The following is an 18,234-nucleotide window of genomic DNA, read 5'->3' as shown; positions in this document are numbered from 1 at the left end:
ATTATTATTATTTTTTTTAATATTTTCTGATACAAAATTAAACTTAATACTGTATAGAAAGATGCCTTAAGGTTGGACTCGTCAAATCCTATAATACAATACACAAGAAACCACAGAAGTGCATTTTGATTTAACTTGCACTATTAGCATAATGTTGCTGCCACTTGCACAATTTTGCATCACCAATATGCAGTCAAAAGTGCACACATCGCAAAATGCCTAGAACCAAATAACACATTGCTGACAAAAACTGTCTCTAAAATGTGTTTGGAAACACATATGTGGCTGATGTGCAGCCTTCAAATTAGACAAAAGGCTTGAATGACTATGAAACAGATAGAAATTGCTGCTATGTGCAAAATAGGAGCAAATGTTCTGTTCTGAATATTGGAGTTCAAATGAATCACTCAACAAGATGACAAGTAGCAATCCTACTTCTAAAAGGAGCTGTTAGCCCATTATTTATAATACAAATCAGTGTTAACCAACTCTTCTTTTGTGGTTTTTGATTGAACCAAAATATCCACAGAGAAGCAGTGCTAATACTGCAGTATAGCCAGTCACATCCAAAATTATGAATCAGACAACCATTCATGAGTCCACAGTTTGAGTCCTTTTACACTACAACCATGATGAAGGGCCACTGGAGATAAAAATAAAATCCATACACTTTTGGCTAATTTTGGAGTCGTCTGGCGGCTTGTAAGTGCCTTAGAGGAGATGCTGAAGAAGAAGTACAGCTGATGATGCAGTCATTAATCTGAGCTGTCCTGGTGGGCCATTAGGTCCCAAAATGACTTCAGTCCATGATGATTTGTAGAACAGAGGGCTACAGTAATAACTACAGATGTCATTCTTTGGCACTAGATGAATTTCATCACAGATTGTTATAGTGTTTGATTTACCAGTTATGTGTGCTCCTAGTGATCTCAAAGCCCAAAAAGCAGTGATATGTTTATGTGTGAGAGTTTGGGCCCAGTTGCATTTGTTGCTCTGTATATCAGTGTTTGTCCCAGTCCATGGCTATTGGATTGATAAAATATGTCCATAAGATAGTGTGGAGGAATCTGTAGCTTTAAAACATCTAATTTAGAGTCTGTAGAGCAGAGGAGACAGCCTTTCTCTTAAGACCGATTCTCTCGATGCAGAAGGGAGGATCTGGAAGATAAAACACAGATAATCAGGGTTACTGTGCTAACTGATATATTTATATGTTATAGTTGAGGTGTGTGTGTGTGTGTGTGTGTGTGTGTGTGTGTGTGTAGTGCATCTACCTAAGAGAACGACGACTGTCTTTCTCTATGTTGTTCTCGGGCCCTTCACTTTCATATGAGGCCAGATGCAGCTCTGCAGCAATCAAACAACACAAAGCCTGAGTTTCATTTATTTTCTCATTGGTTAACAAACTGCCAGAATATGTCACACAACCTCAAAGTTGTAGGATTTATACTGTATATGAGGAGATGGATACAGTTACTTGTATATGCAGTCAAAGGTTTGAAAGACATGAACGTATACTGACCGTCTTCACTGAAGACAGGGGTGGTTACGAGGTACTGGAGAATTCGGCGGTCTCTGTCGAATGGACAAACCACCTGACGCCAAACCAGGAACTCACTCACTTGCTTTGCCAACTCCCACAGTTTCTGTTGAGGCACAACACATTAGCCAATACTGATGCCAGTAAAAAAACAAACAAACAAACAAACAACATAACAGGCACCTGCTTGGTTCTTACAGATGCCGGTGTAGCACTAAAACCATCATAAGGCATGAATAAAAACAAAGCGTTGACAGGGAGTGTGTATTACTCTTTGTAACCACAAGGGGGTGCTATTATATTATGTATGAAAGACTGCAAGTCTCTTCTCTAAGCCTGAACTATTACTGTGTGGCAGTAACCTAATTTCATAGTGAATTCTCATTGAGATTATAATGTGTCGATAACACTGACGTGTCTGGTAATAATGAAAACAACCGTTTGTCAAAAGTACAGCCCAGACTGTTTAATTCAAACACTGAATGTATCATCTGTGGACTGACCTCAAAGTTAATGTGCCCATTGGGCAGCCTGCTGGCACAGCCTTCATTCAGAAAGTAGATGTCTTTAATGAGAAGACTGAAGAAAGGAATCACAATCTGGAAGAAAGAGATCACAGCTTGTTTACTCTCACATTTTACATATGAGACATTAGGCTTTTGTTTTTCCAGAAGCTTCTTCTCTGGTCTCTCTCACCTTCTCCTGGCTGCTGTGTGCAGTCTCAGACCTCTGGGTAGCACCACGGAGCGCAGTGCGGTAGTTACTGAAGTTACTGGATGGGTCCATCTGGTGCTGAATGAGAAATTAGACAGAGGAGACATTGATCAAACACATATATGCATGCACAAAGTTTAAGCATCAGTCAATCACTGACGTATGCAGATTTTCTCACCTCCAGGATTTCAAACTTGTCAGTGTTGACTTTACTCCAGGTTTTCTTCAGTCTAGCAACAGGATTCATGTTCATCCCAGCTGTGAGACAGGGATAGTTTGAGTATACAGTGCATTTACAGAGTCAGATCTGAGAAACTGAGCAGGCTGGACTGCTTCAAGCCTCCACTAACTCAGTTATATACTTCCTTAAACTGATTAGTGCTCCAGCTGGCACTGTATTTACTGACATGACTGAATTTGATTACTGACCATTTGACAAAGAAATGGTGGGAACTACAATTTAACTGTAGTGTTTTCTACTTCAACAACAAGCTGTGACACAGGGGCTTGTGATCATTTCATAAATAGCAATGCCCTTTCACATTATGTGTTGTGTTTTCTGTTATATACTCACTGATGATGGCCATGAGGGAGTTGAAGTTGCCAATGTTGAAACACTCCTGGGCCACATTGATGAAAAACTCTATGATCCGTGCTCTTTGTTTCTTCTTCATTGGCTGTAAGGAGAGAACAACACAAGAAATGAATCAAAGCTGTCATGTAGTATAATGTACAGGCAGATTTTAGTTTCAGTGTAAATTCAAGTACAGGTCCATCCTGGTACTAGAGACACTGTTTATGCACTAAGAGTCGTCACATGTCAGATGCGTGACCAGCTCTAGATGGTCAACTGGACCCATGTGTTTCAGAATAAAGAATAGATGATACTGACACCTACAGATGAATAACATGTAAAACAGGGGCAGAGTTAAAAGATTTCTCAACTCCTCGAAGTACAACATACCATACAGATCTCAGTGGCCACCAGGTAACTCAGTCTGTTGAACCAGCTGATGTAGGCCTCCAGGTTACTGGTTTTACGCTTCCGGAAGAAACCCTACAACACAGACAGGAAGGACGGCGTTTTCATCAGTATTGGTATATGGCATTTCTGAGAGTCTCGGTCTTTTAACAAGATTTAACTTGTTCTGGTCCTGTTTGTTAGAAGTGAGAACATAAGGTACAATATCAACATTTGGGTATATCAGCACGCCTACATGTGTTTTTGAGTCAGATATGATCATATTTAACTAATCCAGGTGTCTACACTTCCCATGTCACGGTTCCAGTTTCACTCACCAAAGGTTTTGTTTTATTAGGACTACTGTTTTGGCATTTTGGGCACATTCTTCATAAGATGCCATCTTTGATAGCTAAATTCTAATTAGCTCTCTGAAAATTTGCATCATATTTTATCTATTAAATAAAAGCATAAAAAGAAATGGAAGTGGGCACCTGGTAGGTGCCACATTATGAAAAACATCCACAATTCATTTCCAGTCAGGGACCTGTCACATGTCATATACCCCCACTCCCTCCCCATGTTTCCTGTCCGTGCTTTTTCTAGCAACTGTCAAAAAATGGTAAAAATATCAAAAATGATGATCTTAAAAAATACAATAGGGCATCAGATTGCTGTTACTCTGTAATTTCCTCTGCAAATGGATCCTGACAGCCATCACACCTACACAACCTCTGGACCTGCACACTGGAGTCTGTGATGTGCTATTTTCATCTCATTTATATTTGCTGTTGGGACTTCTGGTTTTCTGTCAATGCTCTGTGGTGGACCTGTTTACCAGAGGAACTTTTATATATATATATAAAAAAAATAGCATTATAAAACCTCAGTATAAATAGACTTGATTTGATGTAATCCCCGAGATTCATGGCTCTATTAAATGCTTACACAACGACAGCAGCCCAGTCCACTCCAAACTTCCCCTCTACACTTCAGGAGCCCTTACACTGACTCAGTCCCTCTTTTATACAAAGTGGGTCTTATATAACTGGTGCAGCAGTGGCGAGGGCCGAGATGCTGCACAGTCACAATCACAGACTGAAAGCTTATTCTCCTGCAGCGCTGATTGAAAGTGACCCCTTAGCTGACTAACAGGACCACTTAGGAGGGAACGAGCCTTTCAGATACACTTAGACACATTCAGAATGGCTCTTTCATATTGTGTTTGATACATTTTCAAAGCTACCTTTAAAAAAACTGAACATTTTATCTGCCTGAAGGATATTTTATGTGGTTTCTAAAGCAAATTAAGTGAGGCAGACCACAAATTATGCTCAAAACAAGCTCAAAATAAAGATACTTCATAAAAACAATAAAGAATGATCTAAAAATGATGACAATTGGTGGCTTTACTGTATCATTCCTTTGATTTCCATGAGCACAAACAGGTCATGTGACTTAAGTCTTATGTCATCTTAATACAAAAACTATGCAACAAGTCAGAGCTGTTGAATCTACAGTATCTGTTCATTCAGTGTAATTTGGATAATTTTGTGAAATCACACAGATTTAATCATTTGATACAATGCTAGAAGGAAAACACAAGCAAACAAATGGGAAACTAAAATGCGAGCTACAAGTTTCTGGTTGAAAAGTCAAGTTTATGTTTAATGTCTCACAGGACATTGACTGGGATAGTGTAAAACTGAAATATTGTGAGCTACAGCGTGCTGTCCAAAAACAAGCTGAGTGAGCAAATACATGTGTCCATGCGCTCAAACTCAATTGTACCTTATGGTTCTCCAGAGGATCCTTCATGGCAAATGTCTGGATGAACTCCTCAGGGCCAATAAAACTCAGTCTGTCCTGAAGGCAGAGCGCAGGAAGAGAAAACAATTAAAACAATTAAAACAGTAATATACAGTATAAGAGGAGGAAGAGCTCAAAGAAGCAAAAAGAGGCACACTAACAATCAGACGTTTGGACACAGTTTCTCACTGAATTTATTGGGAAAGTGTGTCCAAACCGTTGAGTGATCTAGAAGAAAGGGAGATCGTTGTGCATAAGGAGATTTATGACTTTAATAAAGGGTAGTTACAAAAACAAAATGGTCAGACATACACAAAAAACAGCTACTTAAAATTTAGACCTGAGTCTTAAAAACATGACTGAAAGCTATTTATCTTTATATAAAATAAGAATAAACTATATGTATAAATAAGAAATAACCATCAAAAAACAAAAAATCAATTCAACACAAAAGGACACATCAATTTAACATATATGAACATGAACTTTTACATCCTCTTAAATATTATCTATACACCGCAAAAACAATAAATCACAGACACAGCTACACATCCTCATGTCACACAATAAATGAACTTATGAACCATTGCTCCACTTAAGACCGGGCTCTTACCAGTTCTATGTGTGTGAGCTGCTGAGCGAGGACAAAAGGGTCATCGCACATGCTCAGTACGTCGCTTCTCTGACCTGAGGCCTGTTTGCTTCTCAGAGAAGCGGGCCGCTCCATCGCCACGGCGTTAAGCGCAGCCACAGCTTCCTCGTACTGGCCTAGGGCTGACAGGCGTTTGATCAGCCGCTGGGTCATCTGCTGCATGGCACGCCAAGAATACTAGAGGCATGACACACGCATTTGCAACTGTGTTCTTTATTTGAATAGTTTTATAATGTAAACACAGTAGATACTGTATGACACTGACCTCATCCCCTCGGGCCACATGGTGTGTCATGTCCTTGAGGCAGCGCATCATCCTCTCGTCTCTAAAGTCGTATGGAAATGTCTCCGTCCACTCAGTCAGCAGCTGCACCAGTTTAGGTGCCACCTCACGGAAACGGATCTGAAAAACATTATATGACATGTTAAACATCTATGAAATACGCATCATATTACTTAATAACATATATAGATATAGTCTGTCTTAGGACAACAGCTAAACCTCTTGACCTCATCAATGATGTCCATCTTTATGAGACAAAACGCTGCTAAGTTGTTCATTTTTTAAAAACTTTATTGTTCAAATGAAATGTCCTCCTGTCATTCTTATTGCCCCTGTGGTCATTTGAATCCCTTCCATTGGGACTTTGCTTGCTTATGTAATAACCGATAAAGATTTCTTCCCAAAAAACATTGTAGACGCTTATGTGTGTGTTTCTGTGGGCGAGGGTGACAACAGTATAGTGGGTGTGAGGCTGCAAAGGAGTGAGAGAGTGAAACACAGAGATATAATTATACATGCATATGTGTGTGTGTGTGTGTGTGTGAGTGTACGCATGCGATCCTCCAACCTTATCCAGCAGGGCGTCTCCAGACCGCTGCTGCTCCACACACAGGTGACAAACCCTCGTCATTAGCTCGTATGGGGGCAGGAAGAGGGGGGAAACAAGGTGAACACGTATGACCTCTAATGAAAACAGGACAAAACAGTTCAGAGGACAGGAACAGCGGGCACAGACAGGACATCTGAAATCTTTCCTCAAACTGAACTAATCTATTTACGACAGCTAATAAAAGATCATGTATTTCCTAAAACATGTAGTTATATTTTACCATTACTTACATCTGGGTAGTAGTCCACTGTGGGGACCAGGTGCTGGATCAGTGCCTCCAGGGAAGCTGAAACCAAACTGTTATCATGGTAACACATCTCGCCATAGCTTGCGGTGATGCCGTGTCCATAAAGTCGAGCTTTCGCTGCAGTGCTGCTGGTACAATAGGACTGCTGGCTGCCACTGCTGCTGCTGGTGTGACGGTATGCACGGCCTGGACAGGAAGTGCTGTGCTGGTGAGGGCTCTGAAGCTGAGGTGAGGAGTAAGGATTCTCTGAACCTGCGCAGCTGCTGCTGTAATGATGCTCCTTCATGGTCGCAGAAGAGACAGAGGAACTACGGTACGTACTGCGAGGCTGTGGGATGTCATAGGGGTTTTCTGCTGCTGAGTAGGCACAGTTGTAGACGCTGTCCTTCACTGGTTTTGGGGTGCTGCAGCTGCGATAAGGACTATGAGGCTGAGGATGGTTGTTGTTGTTGCTGTATGAAGCACAAGAGCTGAACTTTCCAGCATACGGGGTTGTGGGAGGCATGATGAGCTGTAGAAGAGACACAAAGGTTATGGGTGGGCAGAATGAATAAAATCACATCACACTGTTCCATACAATCATATAAAAAGCAATGTGCAATGAAACAACGTCTTGCCCATTGAACTGCAACACTGCCAAAAACATTTTTGACTTGTGTTCCCTGATAGTGAAGCAACTTCTACTTGTGACCCCTTGACAATAACACACAAGTGATTTTACCTTCTCTCTGAATAATTGTTAGAAAACCAAAGTGATAAAGCTACTATTAGAGAATTTTGTTATAATTATGATTTCTGTAACAGAATACGTTTTTCATCCTTTCTGACCCTTTAAATTCATGTCGCCAACCCCTCTTGTCGGTCCTGACCCACATGTTGAGAACCACTAACACTCCATCTCCTTACTCCTTAGGAATGTGGTTGATGTGTAAGCTTAAGTCACATGTTGTGAAAATATCAGTTTGAGCAACTCAATCACGCAAAGCAGAGACTTAGAGGTGTCTGTGAAAATAATGACACATAATCACATAATGTTACCCCTCCTCTGTTTACTGTATTGGCTTAGAACTGTTGAAAGATACTCTGTCTCCTGGTGACTTTCACTTTCCCTATAAAGTTACTTGTCAGTAAACAGTTTTACAAATAGGCTTCTCCCCTCCATTGTCTGTTTTCCACTGCTTTATTGCATGTTTTGTCACATAATAGAAGCTAACTTGGCAGCATCAACACTGCATGAGGGAAAAAAAGAGGCCAACAGATGGATAATCATCTAAAGACTGGGATCATTTTTTAATCTTAATGGTGAAGATAATTGGATTTCAGGTTGGTAAGCTGATCCCAGATCACCACCAAGGCGTGCTTTAACTCTGGAGCCATCTTTATCTTACTACTGTTGTCTGTCTAGAAACCACATGACGGTGTAAATCGAGCCATGCGCGTTCACACACAAACCCTGCAAAGCAATGTATACACATGCACGTATGTACACTGTGCCAGAAAATAAAACCCTGCAGGCCTCCAGCAGACTTTTGTTTGTCCATTACAGCACCAACAGAGGAGTGTCTGCCTTAGCCAACATCTTACACACACACACACACACACCCTTGTCCACGATGGCGCCTAGCCCCATGCTGGTATAATCCAAACACACACACACACACATGTCGTGCATAAACAAATGATGTCTTGAGTGACACACATACACTCTTGTACACCACAGAGCCTGGCGTCAAGCCAGAGTAAGCCAGTCCAGTACCAGCCCATCCTCTGAACCCTGTGATCTCAGCCTGCTGTTCTCCCTCTAACTCAGTTAAAAGATTACAGTGGCTTTACCTTCCTAAAGTTACAAAACATAATCTAGAAAAGCGCGGCCCTGGTGGTCAACATGAGATAAGACGGCTGAATAATATTTACTCCAGTTTTGAATGTCTTTGTTCTTTCTCCAAGGTTCTGTTTGCATTTAAGGATGACCTTATGCAAGAGGAAAACACAGCTGAAAATATGAAGCCAATCTTGTTTTGTCCAGACTGACTTCCTGAAAAGCTGATCCTTTTGAATAGTTGTGGTTTCTAAGCTGCTGCACTGAAATTCTACTCTTTCTAAATCATAGGTTGGACTGTCTGTGGACGACTTAATCATGACATTGGGAGCATAATTTCATTCTCTTGTTTGTAAACCTTAAAGATGATAGCTTTATGGAGGGGTCTGACGTGACCATAAAGATACTGGAAAAGGGAAAAATGTATAGTTTCAAAACCACAAGGATAAAGTTTCATGTGTGTAGGGTTTTCTCTTGCATTGAACTTTTGAAAATCCTAAACAAACACTACACGCTTTATACTGCATTTTCCCTTTAAGGTAATCTGTTTGTTTTTTTTTATGTGGTACTACAGACAAAAGGCAAGGATCATCTTCTAATAAGGATAATAATCTCCACACTGCTTCAAAGAGACAACACAGTTTGGTGGTTATCCAATCTCCTTCTGTACGTATTTGAACACGTTTAGCTTTTTAGTGTTCAGTGAATATCCAAATGCTTCTTGAGACATAGGTTTTTACTCTGACAAGAATACATTTGATTGTGGTGGTGTTCACCCATTTGTTTTACAATTGGAGTAACTTCCTTCTTGGATCCCAGCAGATTTACAGAAGCACAAGTAGCAAGAGCTGAAAACAACTCAGTCGTTTCAACCTTAGGCAGACTACTTTTTTTCTAAACCGCATAATGTGATTTTTAAAGGTACCAAGCTACTTGAAGGCCTGTTATAACAGGAGGGGGGAGGACAAGGGGGAGGTCTTCAACAATAGCGGTATTATCTCTCCTGTCATGGCATTACCAACCACACAAAGAACCCCAGGAAGAGATCAGAGCAGATCACATCAGATCAGACACACACACCGCAGCTTTCACACACTCTGCTCTCCACTGTCGGGCCTCATGACACCAACCCTCTGCATGAACCGAGGCTAGGATCATTTTCACATCAGTCAAACCAGTACAGTAGACTTCTTCATTCTTCTCTAAGGTGTGAACATATTACAACTTCACAGACATCATTACTGTACTATGAAGTCATGCGTCATAAATCTGCCCTTTTATTTTGAAGTGCAATAAACGCACAGGTATCTATCTGTCTTAGTGACTTTGGTAAAGGTGATCGAAACTCACATATTGACATAAGCAGATATTACTGCACGTGGCTCAAGAACCTCAAGGAGAACACCTTCAATTTAGTGCAAAATAGATTTTAGGGTGTCTCAACTGTACTTTACTTTAACGTGCACAGTGGCAGGAAAAGCATGTTTCTGTAAGAAAGCCCTCACAGTCAGCCTTATAACTAGAAATGAGGTTAAAGTCCAGAAAACACTGCAGCCATGCAAAGTGGCATGCAAAGAGTTGACAGCTAACTTAGGCCTAAATTGTCCTTATTCAAAGCCAGTTGAACCCAGCGAGCATCTATGTCCTCCATGAAGGTGTTACTAACTTGCTGTGATTGGGATATTCTGTCCATACTGCCCATTGTATCTGAAAGCAGAGGACAATTTGTGGTTCCTATATCCTCACAATAAGGATACTAATCCCCTTGAAAAATACTATGTTTGGCATGTAGATTAACATAATGTGGACACATGGCGTGAGAAAAAACTTACCAAGAGAAGCACTCTGTCAGGCTGTACCTGATAACAGGACCTTTAAAAACATTTCAGAATAGTAAAAGGCTAATAAAATGCAATGATATCTTTGTTTTTCCTTGTATCCTATGTACTTTGACTTATAACATGTACTATAAAGAGCAAGGGAGGTCAGACTGAAAAAGCCTTATGACTTTAAATGAGGTCAAAGTCCAGACTGAGATCATACCATTTACTTGTGGTTTTGTCAAAGCTGCACAGTTTTTAGACGCGTTAACCCCTAAAAAGTACTATCACACAGGCTGCTTATTTTTATCGACTTGGCCGGTCTGTAATAAAAAGGGAAAGAAAAAATAAACTAAGTGAATCCAGGTTTCTCTGGAAAGAGGGCTCATTCATTGTTGTTTGGACGACTTCTCAAACTTTGATTTGCTACTTCCTTGGGGAAAGTAACTATAATTGACTGCAGGAAACTATAAAAAAAAAATAAAAAAAATCTTTGATGCCTCATCTCATCTCATGGTGCAGGGACATTCTTCTCTGAATTTTGTAATGGAATATCTTAAATATGGCCTACTGAAGTTTTTTTTATTTATTTATCAGAACTGACTAATTAATCCTGAGCCTGTCTTGTCTTCTCCTTGTTGGTAAGTTTCAGTTTGTTGGAGTTTAGAGAAACTCCGCTGCATTAGGCTGTTTATCACCTGGCACCACCTTGTACTGATTCTGCTCTTGAAACTACAATTGGCACTGACAGATTTTATGTAATACTCATGAAAATTGTTTTATTATTGCAGCAATGGTTCTGATAAGGGACTGTACATAAATTATTGGGGTGGGCAGGAGGGCTGAAGCTTATAATTCATTATTTTTAAAAGCAAGGCCCTTCCCTGCATTATTAATATTTTTGTTGGATTCCCATGACTTGTTGGACACTCCTCGTGAAAAAACGGCAATATCTCCAAACAATATAAACAAACCAAAGGTGACAAATGAACAAACATAGCACAAATACAGCCACTCGCTTATTCTGAATAAATATAACTACATGTGTAGTTATTACAGCCACTGAGTAAGTGAATTGGGAACAGACTGCTGATTTGGATTAGAAAAATAAAGCCCAGATTCATGTGGTAAAAAAGCATCCGTGGCACACACACAGATATCTCTTTTGATTCTCATGAGGAACGAAACAATAGAGACCCTCTCTTGCTCTGTGAGGAAAAGTAAGACACTTTCCTTTTATTAATAAGACAAAGTACACAAGCCACCCCATTTTCAGAGCCCTCCTCCCCCAAATAATTTTGGTGCAGTCCCTAAATTGGGCACAGAATTTGTTCTAGGCAGGAAAATCCCTAAATCAGTTTTTTCCATGAAAACCAGAGAAGTACCTATCAGATTACAGAGACTCAGTTTGGGCATGCAGCGATGTTTAAGCCAGGTTATGTTTGTTTTGACCTTTCTTTGGTCATTTTCAAATGCATGTAGATTAAATGCTGTATAGCTTTGTCAAACATTCCCTCTGGTTGAAGCAGTCTGAAATCTGAGATAGCACTTTTTTTCTTGCTATGATACTCTCATGACATGACATTCTTTTAGTTTTGTGGTCCCACAGAACCAAGCCAACAAATCTGACTTCCAGACTTCAAAGAAAAGGCAAGTCATTTTCTATATTTATATACTGTAGAAATCATTTCTCAATAGGCCTGCATGATTGTTAGATGAAGTCTCCGTGAAAGTTAGTGGACCGTAAACAAAGCACAGAGCTGGCACGGAGATTTCGCACATGCACAGTTCACTCTTGCTAACTTCAGATGCTGTAAACATTTACAGCCAATCCGGCGAATAAGCCAATCCGGGTTGGAGACTTACAATTCATTGCTGCTTTTAATGTCTGTATGGGGATTGTTGAAACTACTATTAATGTAGAAAATGACCCACTTTCTCCTTTAAAGCGTCACCTAACCAAATGAGTCAAGCCAAGTAGGAGGAAGCATCACAGAGCTTAAACAAACCACTCCACTCACGCTTGAGTAGGCACATTGGTCAGATTAGACTGCCAACACCAGACCCACTGACCAGTGTAAAAACCTGCACCTGCACCTAAATCTGACAGACAGACAGCCAGAGCCAGACATAAACAGACTCTACTGTCAGATTTACCACAGAGATATGTGGAATACAATTCACCCACTGCTGGTGCTTTTTCATCTTGTTTCCCACACACACTGCATTCAAGCAGGCACTTCCTTGTGTGTGGGCTCTACACACGCTCATGGGTTTTGTATAGAGGCACACAAGCACACATACATACACACACATGTCCTCTGTATGATCTGTAGACTAGTACAGTATTAACCTCTAGTCAGAAAGGAGTACACTTTACCACCTAAGCCTCAAACCGCAATGGAAAGATTTCAAATTAAGATTAAAGTTGAAGTAGGTAAATTTAACACATGAAACAACACAACCTGGTTGTTTTTAGACCAGCTGAAGGTCCAAATGTGGGCTGTCCTTCTCAGACTTATTGCATAGGTTTGACCATTTACTTTGGGGTTAATTTAGGCACCTGGTCTGACAAAGTAAGTTAAAGGACTGTAAGAGATGAAACAAGCTTTTAAAAGTCCGTTTGGACAGAAGTACACACACTTTCATTCTTTTTTTCTTTTCACAGACACAATCTGTTATTCTTACTCTCTCACACTGACACACACACACACCAACACAAATGCCTGGTCTACATTATGGCCTTCTAACTGAGTCATAACAGTAAAAGTAAAAGCTGACTGTGAAAAAGCCATGCTGTGCTACCACAGTCCAGTCCCAGGTGCTGGTGAGTAATCTTTGCTTATATATGATAGCCAATCTAATTATAACCTCATATGGGCGGTAAACAATAACAACAGGGAAGGTTGCTATGAGGGAAAAAAGACACTGGGGAAGGTAATGTTTGTATCTATTTGTCAAATTATCATAAGACTGAACAAAAGCTTATTATTATTACTATTATTGATTTTCTGATAATAAAGTAAAGAAATCAAGTTTGTTATAGTTATAAAATAACACTATAGGCCTAAACCTTAATTATAAATAATCTGGGCAATTTACTGAACAACCTAATGCATCAGTAAATACCTATATTCACTAAAATAAATCCTCCAAACATTTTGTGAATAAACATGAATTTAACACTGTAAAATGTATTATTATAATTATGGCTCTATTAAACCTCTCCATGAGTTACACAACATCTTACAATAAAACAGTTTGCTAAACATTTTAATTTCAACAGTAATAAAATGTATTGTTTGTATAAATGACCCCATCCACACCCCGAACAATTTACCTCTCAAGTGATGCAGATCGATGTCCGATAACAATCTGTGTCACTGGCAGAAAGTTGGAAAAGAAAAGAAATGAGTCTGTCCGAACTATGTGTAGTATCTCTCTGTCCTCACACCGGGAAAAGCTGCACAGTGTGTAGCATACACATTAAGTCTTTCAACAGTGAGTCCGTGGTATGTTCTGGTCCATTGTGTGTCTTCACTGCGGTGATATTTGAGTCAATTTGAACCACCAGAGCTGAGGAGCCTCAAAGCGAGGCGTATTCAAATGACTTCCAAAGAGCCGGGAAAATCGGCCAATCGCTGCACGGAGGCGGGGTTTTGTGCAATGTACTGGCCAATCGTAGTGGAAGAATAGAATATCGAAATCTTTGAAGGTTCTGATTGGCTGACTCGCCGTCCATCGAGCTCTTTCTTTGCAAACGCAGCCAGAAGGAGCGACTGTTTTTGTTGGAGAGCTGAAATATGGAAGGTGTAAGGTTTCCTCCCGGAATGTGGCTGTGTGAAGGCTGTATGGCTGGAACTTGGTTTCAGTGAATTATAAATCCAAACTTTGCAAAAGTACATTGTTTATAACCTGTTCTGTTCTAGGTTCTGCGTTTTAAAGGATGTCATTAAGCACTTTAACTATTTAGAAAGAAAGTTGTGAGAAAAACAGTGATTAAAAAAACAATGCAAGAATAGCACTTTATTGTTTATCAGGCCTTTTACTTTTACATAGTGGATTGCATAAAATCATTATGGGTCAATTAGTTTTTTTACTTTTTTTATTTTTAACTGCCTTATGTTGCTCCATTCATTTGTGCCCTATATCCCTGCAGTTTGCCCCAATATGACTAATGCCTGATAGTTAATGTTAAACATTTTGCTGGCTTAAAGCTGCATTCATTTATTTATTTATCTGGCCACTTTTGCTGAAAACTAGTTTTGTTCTGAATATGTAGCAGTCATAATAAGCCTGCATTCATTTAGAGTCATATTTCTGATGACCTCATGAAGTATAATACACCTTTTTAAACTCTTTACTTCCATCAACTACTGAGAAGAATATTTAACATTTGAGATACAAGATCGCCCAAGCCAGCCAATCACCAACTTGTCAGCCAAATCATAAAATGGTATTGGTGAGAGCACAGTTTGTTAAGCTGAGAACTAAGACAATGAGCTGAAAGTTGCTTCAATTGTCCATGGAGTTGAAGCAAACTACAGAGTTTGGTGGTTATTCTCTGTGGGTTCATCACTACCAACATCGCCTCCACATTATATATACAGTATGTGTAATACCTGGATAGTTCTTAATTCAAACTATATTTACTGGTTCAGCTTGAATATTAGAAGTGGTTTTATTGTTGCAAGTAGGAGTGTTGTTGGTGATGTGTCTAAACTATAAACAGTTATTAACTCTCAGCGGCGGTGCGTGCACTATTCAACACAGAAGGCAGTAAAGGCATAATGGTAATTTGCAGGATTTTGTCTTTATTTGCAAGAACTGCATTAATTGCATGTTGTTCCATTACAGGAATTAAGAACAGTCAGTAATTCTCAAGTTATCCACTGAGATTTTGAAAGGATTTCACAACCCTAGAAGGGTGGAGAAATGACTCAACCCATAACAGTCTTGATCTTGGTACATGCAGCCTTTCAGTCCAGTGTGGGCCTGTGGCGCCGGCAGGGTTAAACAATCAAAATTCTGTTTTTTTTTTTTTTTTACTTTGTCAGAATACAAAAACACCTCATCTCCTTTTCTAAATGTTTAGAATATACTCTAAATATATATACTAAGCCCCATCCAACAATCTAATTTCCCATGAAATATGGCAATTAAAGTAAGGTGGGTGCATACCATAGGCCTCCCACCCCTCAACCACCACTGCACTGCTTCCATCCACCTCAGCCCAGTCCACTCCTTTCCATTGCATAAATATCACATTACATAAATCCAGCATTTGCTTTACAGTAGAACCAGGCACTGAGGTTGTAGGCGGTACTCAGTTTTTGATCACTGACACCTCTTACATTCTGACACATCACCATTCAGGCTAAAATAGCTGAGCTCTGAGTCCTTCAGGCTGCAGGGTTTTCTCATTTCAATAACCCAACTCCTACACCAGCAAGTACCCGAGTGCACAGTTTACGGCTGTGCTCAACCGTGCGTGAATCACATATACACTGAAACAAAAGTATGGCCATGCACACACACAAACACACCTTCTGGTGATGCTTTACCATGTGATGCTCAGTGAAGGCTTCTCATTGCATATGGCGCTTTGACTGCCTGCTTGGCACCCACAGCCACCAGAGTGCTGTTGAAGAAGACATCCTGTAAGAGAGCATACACAGTCAGGGATGTCAATATAAATAACTTTGACTTTTATTTTTATGTTCGTTCATCACTGCCATCCATGTTCGACCATATGAATCATTTTTATGAGATGTCATCAAGTTTAACCCCACTTTGGATTTTTGCTACAGTGCTGCTCCTCTGTTCATAATCTCATCTATGTCTGTCTGTCCTAAAATGAAGCCAAAATATTACAGAAGAATGAATAAAACCAGTTTTTATTTTCTTCACATCAGACGAAACCCTTAGCCCTTGTATAGTAGAGTGACAGCAATTTTCTCAAGCTTAAAATTGCTACCAAACACTGGAGAACTGGCCATTGCTTAATTGTCCCTGTAACAAGAAAAAATATAAAAACAGGTCAAAGAACATCCTGCAGGAGACTTAATGGATCCAGGGGCTTAATTGGTTAAATGAAAAAGTGATTTAATTGAATTCCGGATGTTTCTGTTTCTCATCTGCCCACACTGTTAAGCTGTTACTGAAGAAGAGACAGTCATGAAAAGCTAACCTTTGTCCCTGTGTTAATGCACAGAGCTCATGTTAATGCATTTAGTGTTAGGTGGCTTAATTTGTTCTATATCTGCAGTAATTACAGCAGAGAAACAGTCATCATCTTGCCTACACTTCTCACTCACGCACAGCTAATGCAACAGGTGTTACTCATTTTGCATTATCCATCAGAACAAATCATGCAGACATTAAAAGCATCATCAGGAACAACAATGACTGTAGTAGTCTTTAATTTGATTCTTAGCTGCTGTGTGAACATAACCTGCCAGGAACAAGGCCTGTATGTCATATATACAGATTTAAGAGGTTGAATAAAACATTGAAAATGATCACCCAACTACTGGTCCTACATTTATCAGGTGCTGAGAAAGATGAGTCCAAATGAATAACAATGTTGCTCTGTCATAAATGGCCAAAAACGGCCGATATTACAGGTGTAAGTTTTGGTTAAGATTGTATCAGAGAGGATTCAACACAATTTTTAGTTTTTGAGGCCAATATAAATGATGGTGTTGTCTAAATCAGTAGCCTTATCCATGAGAGTTACCCAAAATAATTAACACTACATTATAATTCCTTCAACCTGTTTTTTGATTTTTACATCAATGAAGGCATTGCTTAGGATAAAACTGAGATGCTGGAAAATCTTTTTGTTCAGAAGCTTCTGACAGGCAGCCTATGAGGGATTTCAGGGAAATGATGACATGGACAAAACAAATGATGTCAGCCGTCACAGACCTGCGTGCTGTAGTGAGTGTGGGTGGGATTACACAGTGACATCTGGGTGCGATCATGACTCTTTGGGGGAATAGATGGGGAGAGGTCCTGAGAATCGGGGGAGGGGGACCAAAGGGGATGGGGTATAATGGGTTTTGCGGTAGAACAGAGGAGTGAGCGGCTGCTACGGTGACATTCTTTACTTTTCTCTGAGGAATGCAAGCACTAATATGATGGTAACATTTCAAAACATTTTACAAATAATGAAATAAATCTGCTGCATAATTGCAAATCCCAACAGGTTAGTTGTATTTTAATTTATGTTTATATGCATGGAGGAGGACAAACATAAGGACAGCCAGACTGATAAGAGTAGATGATATGTACAATAAGATATATGAGGAGGGGCACTGATGGGAGAGGAGGGATGGACTGGGAGGGGAGGAAGACTGGTGACTCATGGACTTCCAGTAAGTGGTCTGACTCAGCTACTGGAAGCCCCTTGACCTGTCTGGATACAATGTATGGCCAGAAGTCTGTGTTTGTCACTTTGCTGGGGAAAACAAAAACATAAAAATAAAATATAAAATGCGATTAGCTGTTTCTGGGTTACGGGTAAAATCTTGCATAGGAAAACAAAACAGAGTTTGCAGATTAGATTCATGATGATGTTTGTCAGTTTTGGTCTGGGCAGGTGACAAATAAACATTCATAATAACATATTTATTTACATGATGAGTGTTTTTCCTAGCAGGAGCATGTAGAGTGCCTCAGATCAGTTTTCTTAAAAACACATGAGTTGCATGGATGAGGCCCCTTCATCATCACTCCTCTAATACACTGCACCCCCACATTCATGTGCACACTCTT

At 39.9% G+C, this 18,234-nt stretch overlaps 1 protein-coding gene across 1 annotated transcript; it reads right to left on the bottom strand.

Annotated features, from left to right (window-relative positions):
• Positions 1 to 22: 22 nt before the first annotated feature.
• On the bottom strand, positions 23 to 14,049 carry LOC109965653 (ras-GEF domain-containing family member 1B-B-like). The gene is given in 15 exon segments (XM_020609846.1): positions 23 to 1,158; positions 1,275 to 1,347; positions 1,523 to 1,646; positions 2,044 to 2,139; positions 2,237 to 2,332; positions 2,433 to 2,512; positions 2,829 to 2,931; positions 3,219 to 3,311; positions 5,007 to 5,081; positions 5,638 to 5,853; positions 5,942 to 6,079; positions 6,528 to 6,622; positions 6,625 to 6,643; positions 6,800 to 7,327; positions 13,796 to 14,049. Coding segments are annotated over 14 exon segments (1,764 nt in total). The 5' UTR covers positions 7,322 to 7,327; positions 13,796 to 14,049; the 3' UTR covers positions 23 to 1,124.
• Between the last annotated feature and the right edge of the window lie 4,185 nt (positions 14,050 to 18,234).

Source organism: Monopterus albus, unplaced genomic scaffold (assembly GCF_001952655.1).
Source record: "Monopterus albus unplaced genomic scaffold, M_albus_1.0 scaffold102.1, whole genome shotgun sequence".
In the NCBI taxonomy this organism is placed as follows: Eukaryota; Metazoa; Chordata; class Actinopteri; order Synbranchiformes; family Synbranchidae; genus Monopterus; species Monopterus albus.
Note: the sequence above shows the minus strand (reverse complement) of the source record. Positions and strands in the feature narration are given on the sequence as shown.